General features: G+C 69.2%; 3 protein-coding genes across 3 annotated transcripts in view; 2 read left to right on the forward strand and 1 right to left on the reverse strand.

Moving 5' to 3' along the window:
* The window catches only part of LOC123345793 (endothelial zinc finger protein induced by tumor necrosis factor alpha-like), a 1,203,704-nt gene that overhangs the window by 310,357 nt on the left and 872,471 nt on the right, over positions 1–20,876 (reverse strand). The window lies entirely within an intron of this gene.
* On the forward strand, positions 4,718–8,645 carry LOC123346417 (proteasome subunit beta type-7-like). The gene is made up of 8 exons (XM_044983806.1): positions 4,718–5,052; positions 5,540–5,633; positions 5,863–5,960; positions 6,562–6,702; positions 7,061–7,176; positions 7,456–7,514; positions 7,789–7,940; positions 8,432–8,645. The coding sequence occupies exons 1-8, from the start codon at positions 4,991–4,993 to the stop codon at positions 8,541–8,543; spliced, it is 834 nt and encodes a 277-aa protein (XP_044839741.1). The 5' UTR covers positions 4,718–4,990; the 3' UTR covers positions 8,544–8,645.
* CENPA (centromere protein A) lies at positions 9,717–16,774 on the forward strand. The gene is made up of 5 exons (XM_044983841.1): positions 9,717–9,888; positions 10,128–10,248; positions 10,659–10,762; positions 14,924–15,001; positions 15,332–16,774. Exons 2-5 carry the CDS (start codon positions 10,140–10,142, stop codon positions 15,464–15,466), a joined length of 426 nt encoding a protein of 141 aa, XP_044839776.1. The 5' UTR covers positions 9,717–9,888; positions 10,128–10,139; the 3' UTR covers positions 15,467–16,774.

The following is a 20,876-nucleotide window of genomic DNA, read 5'->3' on the forward strand; positions in this document are numbered from 1 at the left end:
CCTCCGATACTCCCGGCCCCAAGCCCCCTCTGTCCATTGGCTTCTCTCCAGGGAAACAGGGTCGTAAGCAGGAAGGCCTGGGTCTCCTCTCCTCTCAGCCCCCCTCTGGCCCCTCTGGCTGGAGCCGGCTGGTCAGGTCACCGGGGTCCTCTCCCCGCAGCCCATTGTCCCCGTGTGAAGGAGTAGGAAGCACAGACTGTCTGTGCGGGGGAGGGGAGAGCCAGAGGTTTAGGTGAAGATGCAGGAATTCAACTGTGAGCTGAGCTTGGCCTGGGGGAGGGGAGATGACACCTCTGGCCAGGGGAGACAAAGGAAAGGAGCTGAGGAAAGAGGAGGGGCCGGAGGGAATGGGCAGACGAGTGCTGGCTGGAGAACAGAGGGGAGGCAGGGAGACCGAGCTCTGATCCCCAAGGGGGGCTGTGGGGCCCCCCAAGATGGACCTATCCGGGGGATCCGGTTATCTGTGCCTGCAAGACCTGTGTTGGACTGTGTTCCTGTCGTCTAAATAAACCTTCTGCTTTACTGGCTGGCTGAGAGTCCTGATGAATCTGCAGGGAGTGCGGGGGTGCAGGACCTGACTCCCCCACACTCCGTGACAACTGGTGGCAGCGGTGGGATCAGCGGCACCCCGTGGACGGCGCTTCCTGCAGTAAGTGACTGGGGAGCAGTAAAACGAAGGGGCGAGTCACCCCTGGGCGAGTGTGGCCAGAGAGCAGGACTTTGCAGTAACAGGGTCCCCCGGGGGATCACAGCGAGCGATCCCAGGGGCGGAGGAGTCTGCAGCTCGACCCTGGCAGAGAGGTGGTGAGCTCAAGGACTGGCACACTAGGGGTCCCCCTGGAACCCGTGGGGAGCGGCGAGCACCCCAGCCTGTGAGCGGCCAGCAGGAAGATGTATGCCACGCAGCGCAAGTGTGAGCTGGTGGAGCTGTGCAAGCAGAGGGGGCTGCACTGTGGGAAGCTCACCAAGGCCCAGCTGATTGCCCGGCTGGAGGAGAGAGATCGCAGGAATGAACCGGTCCCTGTCTCTGAGGGAAGCAGCCGGGCAGATGCAGCGCAGGCACCAGTGTCTGTCCCCGCTGGGAGTGGTCAGCCGGCCGCTGAGGGCGTCCCGAGACCCCCCACCCCTAGGCCTAGAGGGAGGGGGAGGAGGAGCCCAGCTACGGAGGGCACCGTGACCCCCCCGGCCAGCAGGGGATCGTCCCGGCGACGCTCGGCCTCCGTGGAGCGCAGGCGGCTGGACTTGGAGAGAGAGATCAAACTGAAGGAGATGGAGATGGAGGACCGGCAGAAGCAACGGGAATACGATGAGAGGGAGAAGGAGAAGCAGCGCAGTCATGAGCTGGCCATGGCCCAGCTGAACAACAGGGAGGCCCCGGCTGCGGTGAGTGAGGGGGGGCCCAAGCCTACAAAGAGCTTCGGTAAGAGCTTCCTGGCCTCGCGTAAGGAGGGGGAGGACATAGACACCTTCCTGACGGCCTTTGAGAATGCCTGCGAGCTGCACCGGGTGGACCCTGCAGACAGGATCCGGTGCCTCACCCCCTTACTGGACTCCACCGCCGTGGAGGTGTACAGCCGAATGAAAGGTGCGGAGGCGGGGGACTACAACCTGTTCAAAGAGGCCCTGCTCCGCGAGTTTGGGCTGACCCCGGAGATGTACCGGAAGAGGTTCCGGGGTCAACGTAAGACCCGGGAGGGCACCTACCTGCAACTGGTCAACCGGGCGCAGGGGTATGCCCGCAAGTGGACGTCTGGGGCCCAAACTAGAGAGGACCTGCTTGACCTAGTTGTACTGGAGCACCTGTATGCGCAGTGCCCGTCTGACCTGAAGCAGTGGCTGATGGACCGGAAGCCGGAGAACCCGCAGCATGCAGGCCGGCTGGCCGACCAATACATGGACAGTCGGGCGGGGGATGGCAGGGAGGCGTCTCGAAGGAGCAGGTCTGCCTCAACGCAGAGAGAGAGTCACCATGGGACCTCCCAGAAGGAGCCGAGGGAGGGCCCCCACCAAAGGGAAGCATCTGGCGTCAGGTCCAGCCGTCCCACTCGAGGGGACCCACGGGACATGGGCTGCTATCAATGTGGCCAACCGGGCCACGTACGGGGCCAGTGCCCCAAGCTCCGGGACAAACTGAGCAGACCAACCCCACACCGGGTCAACTTGGTAGAGACCCAGCCGGATGAGGGGCAGCGTTCGCACGAAAGGGGGGTGGGCCGCGTACCCCTGCGAAGGAGGGAGGGGGGCCCCGGGTTGACCCCTCCGAGGGGCTGGATGCTCCCAGCCCTGAGTTTGGGGTTTACAGGGTGGGCACGGGACAACCCCTCCGGAGCGAGTGCCTTGTTCCCCTGGAGGTAGACGGGAAGGAGGTCACTGGGTACTGGGATACGGGCGCAGAGGTGACGCTGGCCCGGCCGCAGGTGGTGGGCTCAGATCGGATGGTGCCCAACACCTACCTGACCCTGAGGGGTGTGATCGGGACCCCATTCAAGGTGCCTGTAGCGAGGGTGCACCTAAAGTGGGGGGACAAGGAGGGCCTCAAGGACGTGGGGGTGCATCCACATTTGCCCACGGAGGTGTTAATGGGGGGGGACCTCGAGGACTGGCCAAGTAACACCCAGGGTACCCTGTCCGTGAACCGTAGTCAGAGCCGACGCAGGGCTCTGCACCCTGACACCGGGGAAGGCACTCTGGCCGAGACACCGGACCCTGACCCGGTAGGGAGGGAACGCCCAGGGACGGGGCTCAGAGAGGCTGTGGCCCCAGACCCAGCCGGTGAGAGAGAACAGATCCCCGTCCCTGCCCCAGCGGCTGAGTACCAGGCCGCGGTGCGGGAAGACCCCTCCTTGTGGAGGATAGGGGACCTGGCCAGCCTCGGGGGGGAACAGACCATGGGACGAGGTGGCCGGAAAAGGTTCCTGTGGGAGAAGGGGCTCCTGTACCGAGAATGGGCTCCCCCAGGGAAGATGGAGTCAGGGGGGATCAGGAGGCAGCTGGTGGTACCCCAGGAGTATCGCCACCAGCTGCTGTGCCAGGCCCATGACATCCCCCCTCAGGGCACCCGGGAGCCTGGCGTACCCAGCAGAGGCTGCTACAGAACTATTACTGGCCTGGGGTCTTTGCCCATGTCCGGCAGCACTGCCGCTCCTGTGACGTCTGCCAGAGGGGGAGGAAGGCCCGGGACAGGGGGGAGATGGCTGTAAGGCCCGGGCCCCACCCCGAGGAGCCTGTCCGGAGGGGGGCCAGGGTCAGGAGGGGGGCTCTGAACCGAGAGAGCCTGAATCACAGCCCCCCAGACGGGAACGGGGGGAGAAGGCCCCAGCCCAGGGTGCACCCCAGGGGTACTGGGGTGGGGAGAGGGCGCGGGCGGCATAAGGTTGTAGGTGGGTCCGAACTTCCCCGGGTCACTGGCTGGAGTGACCCCGCTCAGTTCAGTCTCGGAGGGGGGAGAGGTGTGAAGGAGTAGGAAGCACCGACTGTCTGTGCGGGGGAGGGGAGAGCCAGAGGTTTAGGTGAAGATGCAGGAATTCAACTGTGAGCTGAGCTTGGCCTGGGGGAGGGGAGGTGACACCTCTGGCCAGGGGAGACAAAGGAAAGGAGCTGAGGAAAGAGGAGGGGCCGGAGGGAATGGGCAGATGAGTGCTGGCTGGAGAACAGAGGGGAGGCAGGGAGACCGAGCTCTGATCCCCAGGGGGGGCTGTGGGGCCCCCCAAGATGGACCTATCCGGGGGATCCGGTTATCTGTGCCTGCAAGACCTGTGTTGGACTGTGTTCCTGTCGTCTAAATAAACCTTCTGCTTTACTGGCTGGCTGAGAGTCCTGATGAATCTGCAGGGAGTCCGGGGGTGCAGGACCTGACTCCCCCACACTCCGTGACACCCCCACTGGCCAGAACCAGCTGTGACTCCTGAGCCGGGTTTCTGGGTCACCAGGTCACCAGTCGCTGAGGTCTCCATCCTCCAGGCCATCGCCGGGGTCCCGAGTCCCTCTCCGGTCCTGTGTCCCAACAAACTCCCGTTCCCCTCCCCTGGTTAAACCAGTAACACCCGGGACACTGAGTCCCCCCCACTCTGCCTGCAACCCCCTGGGAAACACGGAAACCCCCCACTTCATCACAGCTCCTCCCCCCGATCTCAGGGGGTTTGTGTGTCTGTGGCCCCCGGACACCTGGGTTCTCTAGCAGCGCTCTGTGGGTGGGTGGGTGTTGTACTGGGGGGGGCACTCTGGTGCAGTGGTTGAGCTGTGGGAGGGGGGTGCTGAGCTGAGCAGGCCGTAGCATGGGCATGGGGGGGGGCTTTGGTGACAGGGCTGTGTTGGGAGTGGGGTGCACAGAGGCCATCGTCTGCAGGGGGGCTGGGGGGGGGACGTGGTGCCGGGTGCTTGGCCTGGCCCTGTGTGTTGGGGGTGGGTAGATGGTGCCAGGTGCCAGGCCGTGGGGTGTGTGGGGTGCCGGGCCGTGGCACCATGGGCCCTGGGGGGCTGTTGAGTTGGGGTGTGTGGGGTGCAGCGCCATGGGGCCTGTCAAGTCGGGGTGTGGGGTGTGTGGGGTGCAGCGCAGTGGGGGCTGTTGTGCCAGGCTGTGGGGTGCCAGGCTGTGCACTGTCACCGTGGGGTGGATGCGGTGCCGGGCCGTGGCGCTGTGGGGCCGGCGGGGGCTGTTATGCCAGGCTGTGGGGTGCCAGGCTGTGGGGCCGGCGGGGGCTGTTGTGCCAGGCTGTGGGGTGCCAGGCTGTGGGGCCGGCGGGGGCTGTTGTGCCAGGCTGGGGGGTGCAGCGCCGTGGGGCCTGGAGGCCTCTCGTCTCAGGCTGTGGGGCGGATCCTGGCGCTGGCTCCGGCCCTGCCCGGCTCCATGTGACCCAAAGGGAAAGTGAAAGGACCCAGCGAGGCCGACGGAGCCACAGGGAGACGTGGGGAGAGCAGGACCCGGCCCCCCAGCGACCCCCAGAGACACCCAGTGACCCCCAGCGACCTCGGCCCGGCGCCTGCCCCCCACATGGACAGAGACAAGCTCCCCCCGGAGCCACGTGGGGGCTTCGCCTTCGAGAACTGCCTGAGGTGAGACCCCCCCTCGCAGAGACACCCCCCCGGATGCCTGGGTCCCTCCTCAGACCACCACATCCACATGGGGCTTGACCCCAACCCAGCGTCTGGAGCCCCAACCAGCGACACCCAGAGATCAGAGAGTGAAAGTGAAACACAAAATCCCGCCCCCCCCCACCCAGCTCTGCCGGTGCCCCTCACTCCCGACCCGCAGCCCCTGCTAGCCCGGCCCTGCCCCCCCCCAGCCCTGCCGGTGCCCCTCACTCCCGACCCGCAGCCCCTGCCAGCCCTGCGCCCCCCCCCCCGGTCGTGGAACGATGCCCTCGGGAAGGGGCGGATGGGAGCGGAGGATGGGCCGGGATTCCCCTGGGGGGGAGGGGGCCCCGTGGCTGCTGGAGATGCTGCCGGGGGGGTGGGTCACACCTGGGGCCAGCGCCCCCCCCAGCAGGGAAAGGCCCCGTGTCCCATCCGCCCCCCCAATGACGCTTCCTTCCCCCCCCAGGAATGAGGCTCTGGCGAAGGCCGGGGGCCCCCAGAGTTTCCTGCCCCCCAAGGCCAGAAAGACGGGAACGACCATCGCGGGGCTCATCTACAAGGTGCCGGGCCGGGGGGGCCGGGCCGGGGGGCGTGTGCCAAGGGGAGGTGTGGGGCTGGGGGTCTATGGAGGGGCTGGGGGGCTGTGCTGGGGGGGCTGGTATGTGATGCAGGGACTCTCTCCTGGATGGGGCTGTAGGGGCTGGGAGCCCGTCCCAGGGGGAGGTCTGGTGCCGGGAGCAGGTGTGGGGCTCGCTATGGGGCACTGACCTGCCCCACATCTCCCCGCAGGATGGGGTGATTCTCGGGGCCGACACTCGCGCCACTGACGACATGGTCGTAGCCGACAAGAACTGTGAGAAAATCCATTTCATCGCCCCCAACATCTAGTGAGTGACCCCCCAGTACCCCCCGGTGCCCCTCACTCCCGACCCGCAGCCCCTGCCAGCCCAGCCCTGCCCCCCACAAGCTCTGCTGGTGCCCCTCACTCCCAACCTGCAGCTCCTGCCAGCCTGGCCCTGCCCCCCCAGCTCTGCCGGTGCCCCTCACTCCTGACCCGCAGCCCCTGCCAGCCCGGCCCTGCCCCCCCCAGCTCTGCCGGTGCCCCTCACTCCTGACCCGCAGCCCCTGCCAGCCCAGCCCTGGGCTCCCCCCAGCCCTGCCGGTGCCCCTCACTCCCGACCCGCAGCCCCCTGGCAGCCTGGCCCTGCCCCCCCAGCACTGCCGGTGCCCCTCACTCCCGACCCGCAGCCCCCTGCCAGCCTGGCCCTGCCCCCCCCAGCTCTGCCGGTGCCCCTCACTCCCGACCCGCAGCCCCTGCCAGCCCAGCCCTGCCCCCCCCAGCTCTGCCGGTGCCCCTCACTCCCGACCCGCAGCCCCCTGCCCCCCAGCCCTGCCGGTGCCCCTCACTCCCGACCCGCAGCCCCTGCCCCCCCCAGCCCTGCCGGTGCCCCTCACTCCCGACCCGCAGCCCTGTCTCTCTCTCCCCAGTTGCTGTGGGGCAGGGGTGGCGGCTGATGCCGAGGTGACGACCCAGCTGCTCTCGTCCAACATGGAGCTGCACTCGCTGTCCACCGGCCGCCCGCCCCGCGTGGCCACCGCCTGCCGCTTCCTCAAGCAGATGCTGTTCCGGTGAGGTCGGGGCAGCGCCGCGTGGGGCGGGGCATTGCACGATGACATCACCGCATGGGGCGTGACATCACTGCACAGGGCAGGGAATTGCAGCATGACATCACCGTGTGGGTGGGGCATTGCACGATGACATCACTGAATGGGGCGGGGCATAGCAGTGACATCACAGCATGGGGCAGGGAATTGCAGCATGACATCACTGCATGGGGTGGGGCATAGCAGTGACATCACAGAATGGGGCGGGGCATCGTGACGTGACCGGGGGTCTAGGGAGAGAGTGGCTGTGACCTCACAGGCTCCGGTGTGATGTCACTGGGGTGGGGGTGATGTCACAGGCTCTGACAGTGCCCCCCCCCAGGTATCAGGGTCACATCGGCGCGTCGCTGATCCTGGGGGGCGCTGACTCCACCGGGCCCCACCTGTACAGCGTCCACCCCCACGGCTCCACCAGCAAACTGCCCTTCACCTCCATGGGTGAGCGGGGGGGGGGGAGCGGGGGGATGGGCTCTTTGGAGGGAGGGGCAGGTGTCTGTGGGGGGCAGGGGAGGGGGTACAGGTATCTCTGAGGGGGAGCACCAGGGGAGGGGCTGGGGGAGGGGCTGGGGGTGTCTGGGGGGCGGGGGAGGGGCTGCAGGTATCTCTGAGGGGGAGGACCAGGGGAGGGGCTGGGGCTGTCTGGGGGTGGGGGAGGGGCTGCAGGTGTCAGGGGGGTCTATGGGGCTGGCTCTGACCCCTCTCCCTGCTCCCCCGCAGGCTCTGGGGCCGCGGCAGCCATTGCAGTTCTTGAGGATCGGTTCAAGCCGGACATGGAGGTGATGGGGGGGCCTCAGGGACCCAGGAATCTGGAGGGGGTGGGGCAAGGTGGGGACCCAGGTGTCCGGGTGGGGCGGGTGTGGGGCAGGGCCAGGACTCGGGCATCTGGGCAGAGGACGTGGAGGTGGGATTGGGGCAAGGACACAGGTGTCTGGGTCGGGATCCAGGCAGCCGGGCAGGGTGCATGGGGGCGGGGCGGGGACCCAGGCGTCCGGGTGGGGGATGTGGGACCCAGGCGTCCGGGCCGGCGGGCTCACCCCTCTCTCCCCCCAGCTGGCGGAGGCCCAGGAGCTCCTGGCCGACGCCATCACGGCCGGGGTGCTCAGTGACCTGGGCTCCGGGAGCAACGTGGATCTGTGTGTCCTCACCCGGGGGGGGGCCCAGACCCTGCGCCCCTTCCGCACCCCCATCCCCCGCGGACAGAGGTGAGACCCCCGGGGCACCAAGGGGGGCATAGGGCGGGGACCCAGGAGTCCGGGGCAGGGGGAAGGTTTGGGGGGAGATGGGGCGGGGACCCAGGAGTCCGGGGCGGGGGGAAGGTTTGGGGGGAGATGGGGCGGGGACCCAGGAGTCCTGCGCTCGGGGAAGGTTTGGGGGGAGATGGGGCGGGGACCCAGGAGTCCGGGGCGGGGGGAAGGTTTGGGGGGAGATGGGGCGGGGACCCAGGAGTCCGGGGCGGGGGGAAGGTTTGGGGGGAGATGGGGCGGGGACCCAGGAGTCCGGGGCGGGGGGAAGGTTTGGGGGGAGATGGGGCAGGGACCCAGGAGTCCGGGGCGGGGGGAAGGTTTGGGGGGAGATGGGGCGGGGACTCAGGAGTCCGGGGCGGGGGGGTGTTGGGGACATGGGGGGCTGGTGCCGGGGGACCAGGCCGGGCGCTGGCTGACTCCCCTCCCTGTCCCCGCCCCGCCCCCCCCAGGCAGGGCCGGTACCGGTACCGGGCCGGTACCACAGCGGTGCTGAGCGAGGCCGTCGCCCCCCTGCGGCTCCAGCTGCTGGACGAGACGGTGACCGGGATGGACGTCGACTGAGCGCGGCCGGCGCTGGGGGGGGCCTGGAGCCCCGAGATACCGACCCCCCCGGGACACCCAGATCCCCCCGGGACACTGATCCCGCCCCCCCCCGGAACACTGATCCCGGCCCCCCCCAGGACACCGACCCCCCCCGGGACACTGATCCCGGCCCCCCCCCGGGGACACCGACCCCCTCCCGGGGACACTGATCCCTGCCCCCCCCCCGGGACACTGATCCCGGCCCCCCCCCGGGACACCGACCCCCCCGGGGACACCGACCCCCCCCGGGACACTGATCCCTGCCCCCCCCCGGAACACCGACCCCCCCCGGGACACTGATCCCGGCCCCCCCCCGGGGACACTGACCCCCCGGGGACACCGACCCCCCCCCGGGACACTGATCCCTGCCCCCCCCCGGAACACCGACCCCCCCCAGGGACACTGATCCCGGCCCCCCCCTGGGGACACTGACCCCCCCCCAGGACACTGATCCCGGCCCCCCCCCGGGACTCAATAAAGGGTCTTTGCTCAGCCCGGTGTCTGTGCTGTGATTGGCGCGCGGTGACCCCTGACCCTGTGGGCGGGGCTGCGGGGAGGGGGCGGGGCCAGGCGGCGGAGGTGTCAGTTTATGCAGATGAGGACAGGGCGGGGTCCGGGGGCACCGAACGGGGCCATTGGGGGAGACGCTTCCCGGGTGAACCCCCCGGTGCCGGGCGCAGGGGCCGCGGTGCCCCGGGCTGAGCCGGGCGGACCCGTGCGGGGGGGCGGGGGGGCCTCACCGTGAGTGTGAGGGGACAGCCCCGCCCCCAACCCGGCGGGATGGTGTCACGTGTTTGGCACCGACTGGGGGGGGGTTGGGGGTTGTGATTCCTGACGTCAGAGTCTGTGTCCGTTGCTTTCAGCGCGCGGGGACCGGCCGGGGGGGGGAACCAGCCCCGGGCTTTTCCTTTCGAGGTGGGCGGAGCTTTGTCCCCGCCCGCGCCCCGTCCCCGGGCTCCCAGCGGGGCAGCGCCAGAGGCGGTCACGTGACGAGCGGTCACCAATCAGCGCGGCTGCGCGCTGCGCCGGGCCAGTCATGGGGACTGAGCTCCGCCCCCGCCCCCGCCCCCGCCCCCGAATACCGCCGCTCTGGAGCTGGAGCCTGAGACGCGTCACCCCGGGGGCGGGGCCAGGCGGGCACGTGACGCAAACCGCCCCCCCCCGAGCAGGGAACCATAGAGGCGGGTCCGCCGGCGGCGCAGAGCGGCCGCGCTCTCGGGTTTCCGGCGCCGGAAGTGACGTCGGAAAGTGACGCGAAGGGGGCGGGATGTCGCGGGAGGTTTGAATCCGAGAGACTCGGAACCGCCGCTGCTGCCGCTGCCCGGTGAGACGGGGGGGGGAGCCGCTTACGTCACAGCCTGCCGCGTTGACGTCAGCGCGCGGGCAGGACGTGCGTGTGACGTCATATTGGACGCGGGGCGCTCCTGGGAGCGGTGTGACGTCATAGGGGGAGGGGTGACGTCACGGAGGTGCGGTGACAGCGGGGAGGGGGCCGTGACGTCATCACTGCGGGCGGGGCCCGGACTCCTGGGTTCCCCGCTCACCCCCCGTCTCTCCCCCCAGGCCGGACCCGTCATGCACCGCGGCTCCCCCCCGCGGCCCGGCTCCCGCCGCAAGGCCGCCGCCCCCCCGCGCCGCTCCCCGCGCCGGCCCGAGCCGCCCCCCCCGCGCCGCCGCGCGCCCGGTAAGTGCGGCCCCCCCCAGAGCCCCCCCCGCGCCGCCGCGCGCCCCGGTAAGTGCGGCCCCCCCGGAGCCCCCCCCGCGGGATCCTCCCCCCCCGCGTCCCTTCCCCCGCAGCCCCCCCCCCCCGCGCCGCCGCGCGCCCGGTAAGTGCGGCCGCCCCCGGAGCCCCCCCCGCGCCGCCGCGCGCCCGGTAAGTGCGGCCCCCCCGGAGCCCCCCCCGCGGGATCCTCCCCCCCCGCGTCCCTTCCCCCTCAGCCCCCCCCTCGAGCCGCCGCCCGCCCGGTAAGTGCTGGGTGGGGGGAGACGTCACGCTGCCCCCCAGGGCCCTGCCGCCTGGTGTCCCCTCCCCCTTAGCCCCCCCCGGGATCCCCGGCCCCCCCGCCGCCCCCCCTCACCCCGCTGCTCCCCCAGGGCTGCGGCGCCGGTACCGGCCCGGGCAGCGGGCGCTGCTGGAGATCCGCAAATTCCAGAAGAGCACGAACCTGCTGATCAGCAAACTGCCCTTCTCCCGCGTGGTGAGTGACCCCCCCCTGTGACCCCCCCGTTACCCCCCCTGTATCCCCCCTTCTCCCGCGTGGTGAGTGACCCCCCCGTGACCCCCCCGTATCCCCCCTTCTCCCGCGTGGTGAGTCACCCCCCCGTGACCCCCTGTTACCCCCCGTATCCCCCCTTCTCCCGCGTGGTGAGTCACCCCCCCGTGACCCCCTGTTACCCCCCGTATCCCCCCTTCTCCCGCGTGGTGAGTGACCCCCCCTGTGACCCCCCCGTTACACCCCCAGTATCCCCCCTTCTCCCGCGTGGTGAGTGACCCCCCCTGTGACCCCCCCGTTACCCCCCCTGTATCCCCCCTTCTCCCGCGTGGTGAGTCACACCCCCTGTGACCCCCTGTTACCCCCCGTATCCCCCCTTCTCCCGTATGGTGAGTGACCCCCCCGTGACCCCCCCTTTACCCCCCATGTATCCCCCCTTCTCCCACGTGGTGAGTCACCCGACTGTGTCCCACACTCCCCCTCTATCCCCCCTTCTCCCGCGTGGTGAGTGACCCCCCCTGTGACCCCCCCGTTACCCCCCCTGTATCCCCCCTTCTCCCGCGTGGTGAGTAACCCCCCCGTGACCCCCCCACCCCCTCTATCCCCCCTTCTCCCGCGTGGTGTGACCCCCCAGTGACCCCCCGTTACCCCCTCTATCCCCCCTTCTCCCGCGTGGTGAGTAACCCCCCCGTGACCCCCCCGTGACCCCCCCGTATCCCCCCTTCTCCCGCGTGGTGAGTCACCCCCCTGTGACCCCCCCACCCCCTCTATCACCCCTTCTCCCGCGTGGTGAGTGACCCCCCCCTGTGACCCCCCGTTACCCCCCCTGTATCCCCCTTCTTCCCGCGTGGTGAGTTACCCCCCCGTGACCCCCCCGTTACCCCCCCTGTATCCCCCCTTCTCCCGCGTGGTGAGTTACCCCCCCGTGACCCCCCCACCCCCTCTATCCCCCCTTCTCCCGCGTGGTGTGACCCCCCAGTGACCCCCCGTTACCCCCCTCTATCCCCCCTTCTCCCGCGTGGTGAGTAACCCCCCCGTGACCCCCCGGTTACCCCCCTGTATCCCCCCTTCTCCCGCGTGGTGAGTCACCCCCCTGTGACCCCCCCACCCCCTCTATCACCCCTTCTCCCGCGTGGTGAGTGACCCCCCCCCGTGACCCCCCCGTTACCCCCCCTGTATCCCCCCTTCTCCCGCGTGGTGAGTGACCCCCCTGTGACCCCCCCGGTACCCCCCCCTGTATCCCCCCTTCTCCCGCGTGGTGAGTGACCCCCCTGTGACCCCCCATCCGCTCTATCCCCCCTTCTCCCGCGTGGTGAGTGACCCCCCCTGTGAAACCCCGTTACCCCCCCATATCCCCCCTTCTCCCGCGTGGTGAGTAACCCCCCCGTGACCCCCCCACCCCCCCATATCCCCCCTTCTCCCGGTGGTGAGTGACCCCCCTGTGACCCCCCGTTACCCCCCCGTATCCCCCCTTCTCCCGCGTGGTGAGTGACCCCCCCGTGACCCCCTGTTACACCCCCCCATATCCCCCCTTCTCCCCCGTGGGGAGTAACCCCCCCGTGACCCCCCCACCCCCCCGTATCCCCCCGTCTCCCGCGTGGTGAGTGACCCCCCCGTGACCCCCCGTTACCCCCCCGTATCCCCCCTTCTCCCGCGTGGTGAGTGACCCCCCCGTGACCCCCTGTTACCCCCCCATATCCCCCCTTCTCCCACGTGGTGAGTAACCCCCCCGTGACCCCCCCACCCCCTCTATCCCCCCTTCTCCCGCGTGGTGAGTGACACCCCCTGTGACCCCCCGTTACCCCCCCTTCTCCCGCATGGTGAGTAACCCCCCTGTTACCCCCCCGTATCCCCCCTTCTCCGGCGTGGTGAGTAATCCCCCCGTGACCCCCCCGTGACCCCCCCTTCTCCCGCGTGGTGAGTCACCCCCCCGTGACCCCCCCTTCTCCCGCATGGTAAGTCAACCCCCCCGTGACCCCCCCTTCTCCCGCGTGGTGAGTAACCCCCTTGTGACCCCCCGTTACCCCCCCCATCCCCCCTTCTCCCGTGTGGTGAGTCACCCCCCTGTGACCCCCCTGTAACCCCTCCTGCCCCCCTCTATCCCCCCTTCTCCCGCGTGGTGAGTAACCCCCCCCTGTGACCCCCCCGTCACGGGGTCCCCGGGCGCTGCTCTGGAGCTGCTCCCCACAAGCCAGGCAGGACTCTGGGGAGCCTCCTCTCCCTCGGAGCAGCCTGTCTGCAGGGCAAGAAGCTCCCACGGCTTCACCTCCTGGGTCTGACCTTGGAGCATTCAGCATCCTCTGCCCCTCCGTGCGCTTCCCCCAGCGAGTCCCCCTGGCGGGGTCCTGGGGGGCCACAGGGTCCTGCCCCCCCCACTGCGCAGTCAGACGTGACTCTCAGCCAGCCGGGACACAGAGGTTTATTCGATGGCAGGAACAGGGTCTAACACAGAGCTTGTAGGTACAGAGAGCGGGAGCCCCCTTAGTTAGGTCCATCTGGGGCCCCAGAGAGGCCCCAGCCCCGCTGGAAGGCCCGAGCCCCATTGGGGCTCCCCTCCATCTTCCAGCCAGCTGCCAAAACTCCCCACCCCCCTCCAGCCCCTCCTCTCTGGGCTGCTCTTCCCCGGGCCAGGAGGTCCCCTGAGCTCTCTGTCTCCAGCACCTTTAGCAGCCCCTGGCAGGCGGGGAGAGCTGAGCCCCCCCCAGTATTCAGAGGGAACGTTAAACCCAGTCCCAGTTCGTCCCATTGTCCAGGGCACTGGTGGGACCTCACCTGGACTCCCGTGTGCAGCGCTGGGCTCCCATGTTCACGAAGGATGAATTGCAACGGGAGCAGGTTCAGAGACGGCTGCTAGGCCGAGCCGCGGCGCGGAAACCTGCCTTACGAGAGGCGACTCCACCAGCCCGGCTCGTTCACGGACCAAACGCAGGCGGAGGGGATACGGCTCCATAGATAGATCAGAGGGACTCATACCAGGAGGGGGAGGAATTATTTCAGCTCAGTACCAATGTGGACACAAGAACAAATGGCTCTAAACTGGCCACTAGGCAGTTTAGACGGTAAATCAGAGGCAGGTTTCTACCCATCAGAGGAGTGAAGCTCTGGAGCAGCCTCCCACGGGGAGCAGGGGGGGAAAGGGCAGATCTGGCTTCCAGCCGGAGCTGGAGACGTTTAAGGAGGGGCTGCATGATGGGGTAGCCTCATTGGGGCAATGAATTTGGCCATTGAGCTTTGATTCCCAGCAGGTCAGTAAGCCCAGTGGTCTGGGACGGGATGTCAGATGGGGGGGATCTGAGTGACTGCAGAGAGTTCTGTCCTGGGTGCTGGCTCGTGAGTCCTGCCCACATGCGGGGGGTTTAGCTGATGCCAGATTTGGGGTCGGGAAGGAATTTTTCTCCAGGGCAGATTGGCAGAGGCCCTGGGGGTTTTTCGCCTTCCTCCGCAGTGTGGGGCCGGGGTCACTTGCTGGGGGATTCTCTGCAGCTTGAGCTCTGCAAACCGCCATTTGGGGAGTTCAGTGGCTCAGCCAGAGGTCGGGGGGTGGTTCCAGGAGTGGGTGGGGGAGGGGCTGTGGCCGGCATTGAGCAGGGGTCAGACGAGACGATCACAATGGTCCCTTCTGGCCTCAGAGTCTGTGAGACTCCGAGCCCCAGTGACCGACGAGCCTCGTTCGCGGCCCTCAGCTCCCGGGTGTCCCCATAGCGCCCGGTCTGTGGGTCCCGGCTCCGCGCAGCCCCAGAGTCTCTGCGGCTGGGCCCGGGGGCAGGTCGGCCCGGGGGGGGGGGGGAACTGCCTCTCTCCGGCCCCCGCCCCTGTCCGGGAGGTGTGATAGCACACTCAGAACGGCCCGGTCTGCCCCATGGATCCCACCGGCCCAGTAACTCCCCCCTCTCCCCCCGGTCTGCCCCATGGGCCCTGCACCTCCCCCATCCCCGGTCTGCCCCATGGATCCCACCGGCCCAGTAACTCCCCCCTCTCCCCCCGGTCTGCCCCATGGGCCCTGCACCTCCCCCATCCCCGGTCTGCCCTATGGACCCATCCAGCCCAGCAACCTTCCCCCCCACCGCCCCGGTTTGCCCCATGGGCCCAGCCACGTGCCCCCCGGCTGCGCCAGCCTGGTCTCACCTGCTGCCCCCCCCCCCCCAGGTGCGGGAGATCTGCCTGATGTACACCCGGGGCGTGGACTTCCACTGGCAGGCCATGGCGCTGCTGGCCCTGCAGGAGGTGAGAGGTGGGGGGGCTGTCGAAATGGGCTGGAGAAGGAGGGTCCCTGGAGGGGAAGGGGGGGAGGGTCCTGGGGGAGGCCTGCTTGGGGCTGTGGGGGAGGGGACGGTTTGGGGGGGCTGTGGGGGCTCCCTCGAGGGGGCTGGGGGGACGGGATGGTTTGAGGGGCTGTGGGGGGGTGGTTTGGGAGCTGTCGAGGCTCCCTAGGGAGGAGGGGGGGCTGTCGGGGCTCCCTCGAGGGGGCTGGGGACGGTTTGGGGGGCTGTGGGGGGAACGGTTTGGGGGCTGCGGGGCTGTCGGGCTCCCCCTGACCCCCGACCCCCCCCCCAGGCGGCGGAGGCGTTCCTGGTGCGGCTGCTGGAGGACTCGTATCTCTGCTCCATCCACGCCAAGCGCGTCACCCTCTTCCCCAAGGACATTCAGCTGGCGCGGCGCATCCGCGGCATCCAGGAGGGCCTGGGCTGAGGGGCCTGGACCCCCCTGCGGCCCCCCCGGGCCTGGGCTGAGGGGCCTGGACCCCCCCTGCGGCCCCCCCGGCGCAGCCCCCGGGCCTGGGCTGAGGGGCCTGGACCCCCCTGCGGCCCCCCCGGGCCTGGGCTGAGGGGCCTGGACCCCCCTGCAGCCCCCCTGGCGCAGCCCCCGGGCCTGGGCTGAGGGGCCTGGACCCCCCCTGCGGCCCCCCCGGCGCAGCCCCCGGGCCTGGGCTGAGGGGCCTGGACCCCCCCGCGGCCCCCCCGGCGCAGCCCCTGGGCTGAGGGGCCTGGACCCCCCCGTGGCCCCCCCAGGCCTGGGCTGAGGGGGGCTGGACCCTCCCTGTGACCCCCTGGCGCATGGGTGGTGTCCACACCCGGCTGGGCTGAGCAGGGTCCAGACCTGGAAACCTCCCCTGGCCCCCCCCCCCGCACCTCCCCTGCAGCCTCCCTCCCTCCCAACCCCCCTCTGCCCCCCAGTTCTGAGCCCCCCTGGCCCGGCTCTTTTTATTCCCCTGAGCTCCCCCCTCGGGTCCCCCCCCTCTGAGCCTGGGGCCAGGACACCCCAGGAGTCGGGCCCCAGCGAGGGGGGGGGGGCTGCACAGGGTTTTAACCCCGGATATTAACGTCTGCCCCAGAGCCCCCCCGCTGGAGAGGGGGCGCCCCAGCGAGGGTGTGGGGGGGGCCCTGGAGCTGGGGGGGCCGGGGCGTTGTACAGCCCGGGGCAGCTGCTGTCACGGCAATAAAGTTGGTTTGAAATTGTCTCGGATTCCCGCCCCCCATCTCTCGGCTCCCTGCGGCCTGGGACGACCCCCCCTTCGGGTGCCAGCCCCTCTCGGGGGGGGGCGCTCGCTCTCGGGGGTTAAACCCTGGGCCCCAGCACCCCCTGGGCTGCACCTCTGAGCCTGCAGCGCCTGGCGCTGCCGGGGGCCCCCAGAGCCCCCCCCCGATCCCGACCTGCAGGGACCCTGCGCCAGCGTCACGGGGGGGCTGCCCCCTCCTTCCAGCCGAGCCCCCATGTCCCCTCCCCCGGCAACAGGTCACCTGGGCCCCCCCGCCTGCCCCCAGCCGCGTCACCCTGTCCGGGCCATTGCAGGGGTCCCGGCCCTCCCCCACCTGGCCACATGCGGCACCGGGGGGAAACTGAGGCACCCACTGTGCTCACGGTTCATTTATAACTTGGTGCCCATTAATGTCATGGGGTGACGCCTAGTTCCTGTGGTAGGGGAAGGAGCAAATAACACCCTGTCACGGACTCACAGATGGTGCCCACGCGTGGCCCCGTGCGGTCTGTGGGGGGGGGGCCCTTTCCGTGCGACAGCCCTTCCTGGGGGGCCCCTCTCCTGGGGTCAGGCCCCTCCACCTCCTGGAGCCGCTTCTCCCTGAGCCTCAGCACGTCTGTCTCTGCCGTGGGCCCCTCAGGGAGTCCCCTCGCTCTGGGCCCCCCAGGGCCTCCTAACCCCCGAAGGGGACAACCCCCCCCCCCGCACCCTGCTCTCTAGCCCGGAGCGACTCTCCCCCAGCGTAACACAGGAGGTTTATTGAGGGTTGAACCCAGCACAGGAAACTCTCCAGCCTCAGGCCTGGCCTCCCTCAGCCCAGCACATCCCAGTCCCCCTGCAGCCAGGGGGGCTCTGCCTGCTCCCCCCCCCTCCAGCCCCAAGCCCCCCTGCTTCCCAGCTGGGCCTCCGATACCCCCGGCCCCAGGTTCCCTCTGTCCATTGGCTTCTCTCCAGGGAAACGGGGTTAACAGGCAGGCCTGGGTCTCCTCTCCTCTCAGCCCCCCTCTGGCTGGAGCCGGCTGGTCAAGTCGTGGGGTCCTCTCCCCGCAGCCCATTGTCCTCCCACTGGCCAGAACCGGCTGTGACTCCTGAGCCGGGTCTCCGGGTCACCAGTCTCTGGGGTTCCCCATCTCCAGGATGTTGTCCGGGGGTCCCAGCTGCCAGGTGAGGTCACACTTGGTTGCCAGCAACAACCACCCCCCTGCCACCGCCTTGTTACCGTGCAGCACACAGGGAAACTGAGGCACGGACACGCTAGTCATGTAAAACACGACAAAAATCCTCAACTTCCTCTCCCGTCCCTGTTGACTCGCTCCGCACCCGGCAGGATTGAACGGCCTCAGTCAGATCCCCCGTTAGCCGGCCCCGTGCCCGGCTGAACGGCCAGTCTGATTAACCTCCCCTCACGCAGCCGCCGCTGCGCCCCCCGAACCATTGCTGTGCCCCTTGGCGGAGCCTTTTCCAGGGCCGCGAGCTCTGCTTTGAGACGGGGCGACCGCGCCCGCACCCCGTGCTCGGGGGGGGGGGTCCCGTGGGTTTGGACCGAGGCAACAGGCCTTTGCACGGGGCTGCTCTGGCTGCCGAGCGAGCGGCCGGTCCCACGAGCTCCCCACACGCCCGGTCCCGACCCCGCGTTGAGGGCGGGTCCCAGCCTGCACCACGTCCCATTGCGCCGCACTGAATTTCAGCTGCCCCCCCGGTCTGTGAGCCCCCCCCTGTCGCTCTTCGCCGGCTGCCGGGCAGTTTTGTACCATCTGCAAATGTTGCCGCCTCACTGGTTACCCCCTTTTCCGTTGCATGGGGGGGGGTTGGAGGGGGCCTGGGGAGGCGGCTCAGGGAGGGGGCAGCAGCTGGGGGAGGGGATCCTGGAACCCCCCCCCCCCGGTCTCCTCCCACGTCTCTGCCATTTTGCCTCTGGGCCTATTTATCTCCGAATTGAAGCAGGTATTTTCACAAACCCCGGGGAGGGGGGTGTCCGTGACCCCCCCCAGTGACCGCTGATGGATGGGACCCCCCTGCTGTTTCCATGGCGACTAGGGGTCCCCAGGGTCAAGGGTGGGGAGTGACGCGCTGGGATGATTTGTGCTGACAGCGCCTCAAGGCTGGGACTCGGCTTCCCAGGCTGGTTACATGGGGGCCCCCTCGCCCGTCTGGGGGGTGGGTGGGGGGGGGGTTCCGCAGGGCCCCCTCGCCTGGTGCCAGGACGCGGCTGGCTCTGGGGTGGGGCAGGCGGCTGGTTACACGGATCCCCCTCGCCCGGTGCCAGGATGCGGCTGGCTCTGGGGTGGGGCAGGGGGCTGGTTACACGGATCCCCCTCGCCCGGTGCCAGGATGCGGCTGGCTCTGGGGTGGGGCTGGGGGCTGGTTACACGGATCCCCCTCGCCCGGTGCCAGGATGCGGCTGGCTCTGGGGTGGGTGTCACGGAGTGTGGGGGAGTCAGGTCCTGCACCCCCGGACTCCCTGCAGATTCATCAGGACTCTCAGCCAGCCAGTAAAGCAGAAGGTTTATTTAGACGACAGGAACACAGTCCAACACAGGTCTTGCAGGTACAGATAACCGGATCCCCCGGATAGGTCCATCTTGGGGGGCCCCACAGCCCCCCCTTGGGGATCAGAGCTCGGTCTCCCTGCCTCCCCTCTGTTCTCCAGCCAGCACTCGTCTGCCCATTCCCTCCGGCCCCTCCTCCAGGCCAAGCTCAGCTCACAGTTGAATTCCTGCATCTTCACCTAAACCTCTGGCTCTCCCCTCCCCCGCACAGACAGTCTGTGCTTCCTACTTCTTCACACCTCTCCCCCCTCCGAGACTGAACTGAGCGGGGTCACTCCAGCCAGTGACCCGGGGAAGTTCAGACCCACCTACAACCTTATGCCGCCCGCGCCCTCTCCCCACCCCAGTACCCCTGGGGTGCACACGGGGCTGGGGCCTTCCCCCCACGTTCCAGTCTGGGGGGCTGTGATTCAGGCTCTCTCGGTTCAGAGCCCCCCTCCTGACCCTGGCCCCCCTCCGGACAGGCTCCTCGGGGTGGGGCCCGGGCCTTACACCCATCTCCCCCCTGTCCCGGGCCTTCCTCCCCCTCTGGCAGACGTCACAGGAGCGGCAGTGCTGCCGGACATGGGCAAAGACCCCAGGCCAGTAATAGTTCTGCAGCAGCCTCTGCTGGGTACGCCAGGCTCCCTGGTGCCCTGAGGGGGACATGTCATGGGCCTGGCACAGCAGCTGGCGGCGATACTCCTGGGGTGCCACCAGCTGCCTCCTGATCCCTCCTGACTCCATCTTCCCTGGGGGAGCCCATTCTCGGTACAGGAGCCCCTTCTCCCACAGGAACCTTTTCCGGCCACCTCGTCCCATGGTCTGTCCCCCCCCGAGGTTGGCCAGGTCCCTTATCCTCCGCAAGGAGGGGTCTTCCCGCACCGCGGCCTGGTACTCAGCCGCTGGGGCAGGGACGGGGATCTGCTCTCTCTCCCCGGCTGGGTCTGGGGCCACAGCCTCTCTGAGCCCCGTCCCTGGGCGTTCCCTCCCTACCGGGTCAGGGTCCGGTGTCTCGGCCAAAGTACTTTCCCCGGGGTCAGGGTGCAGAGCCCTGCGTCGACCCTGACTACGGTTCACGGACAGGGTACCCTGGGTGTTACTTGGCCAGTCCTCGAGGTCCCCCCCCATTAACACCTCCGTGGGCAAATGTGGGTGCACCCCCACGTCCTTGAGGCCCTCCTTGTCCCCCCACTTTAGGTGCACCCTCGCTACAGGCACCTTGAATGGGGTCCCGATCACACCCCTCAGGTTCAGGTAGGTGTTGGGCACCATCCGATCTGGGCCCACCACCTGCGGCCGGGCCAGCGTCACCTCTGCGCCCGTATCCCAGTACCCAGTGACCTCCTTCCCGTCTACCTCCAGGGGAACAAGGCACTCGCTCCGGAGGGGTAGTCCCGTGCCCACCCTGTAAACCCCAAACTCAGGGCTGGGAGCATCCAGCCCCTCGGAGGGGTCCACCCGGGGCCCCCCTCCCTCCTTCGCAGGGGGTACGCGGCCCACCCCCCTTTCGTGCGAACGCTGCCCCTCATCCGGCTGGGTCTCTACCAAGTTGACCCGGTGTGGGGTTGGTCTGCTCAGTTTGTCCCGGAGCTTGGGGCACTGGCCCCGTACGTGGCCCGGTTGGCCACATTGATAGCAGCCCATGTCTCGTGGGTCCCCTCGAGTGGGACGGCTGGACCTGACGCCAGATGCTTCCCTTTGGTGGGGGCCCTCCCTCGGCTCCTTCTGGGAGGTCCCATGGTGACTCTCTCTCTGCGTTGAGGCAGACCTGCTCCTTCGAGACGCCTCCCTGACATCTCCTGCCCGACTGTCCATGTATTGGTCGGCCAGCCGGCCTGCATGCTGCGGGTTCTCCGGCTTCCGGTCCATCAGCCACTGCTTCAGGTCGGATGGGCACTGCGCATACAGGTGCTCCAGTACGACTAGGTCAAGCAGGTCCTCTCTGGTTTGGGCCCCAGCCGTCCACTTGCGGGCGTACCCCTGCGCCCGGTTGACCAGTTGCAGGTATGTGACCTCCCGGGTCTTACGTTGACCCCGGAACCTCTTCCGGTACATCTCCGGGGTCAGCCCAAACTCGCGGAGCAGGGCCTCT

Source organism: Mauremys mutica, chromosome 12 (genome assembly GCF_020497125.1).
Source record: "Mauremys mutica isolate MM-2020 ecotype Southern chromosome 12, ASM2049712v1, whole genome shotgun sequence".
Classification (NCBI taxonomy): Eukaryota; Metazoa; Chordata; order Testudines; family Geoemydidae; genus Mauremys; species Mauremys mutica.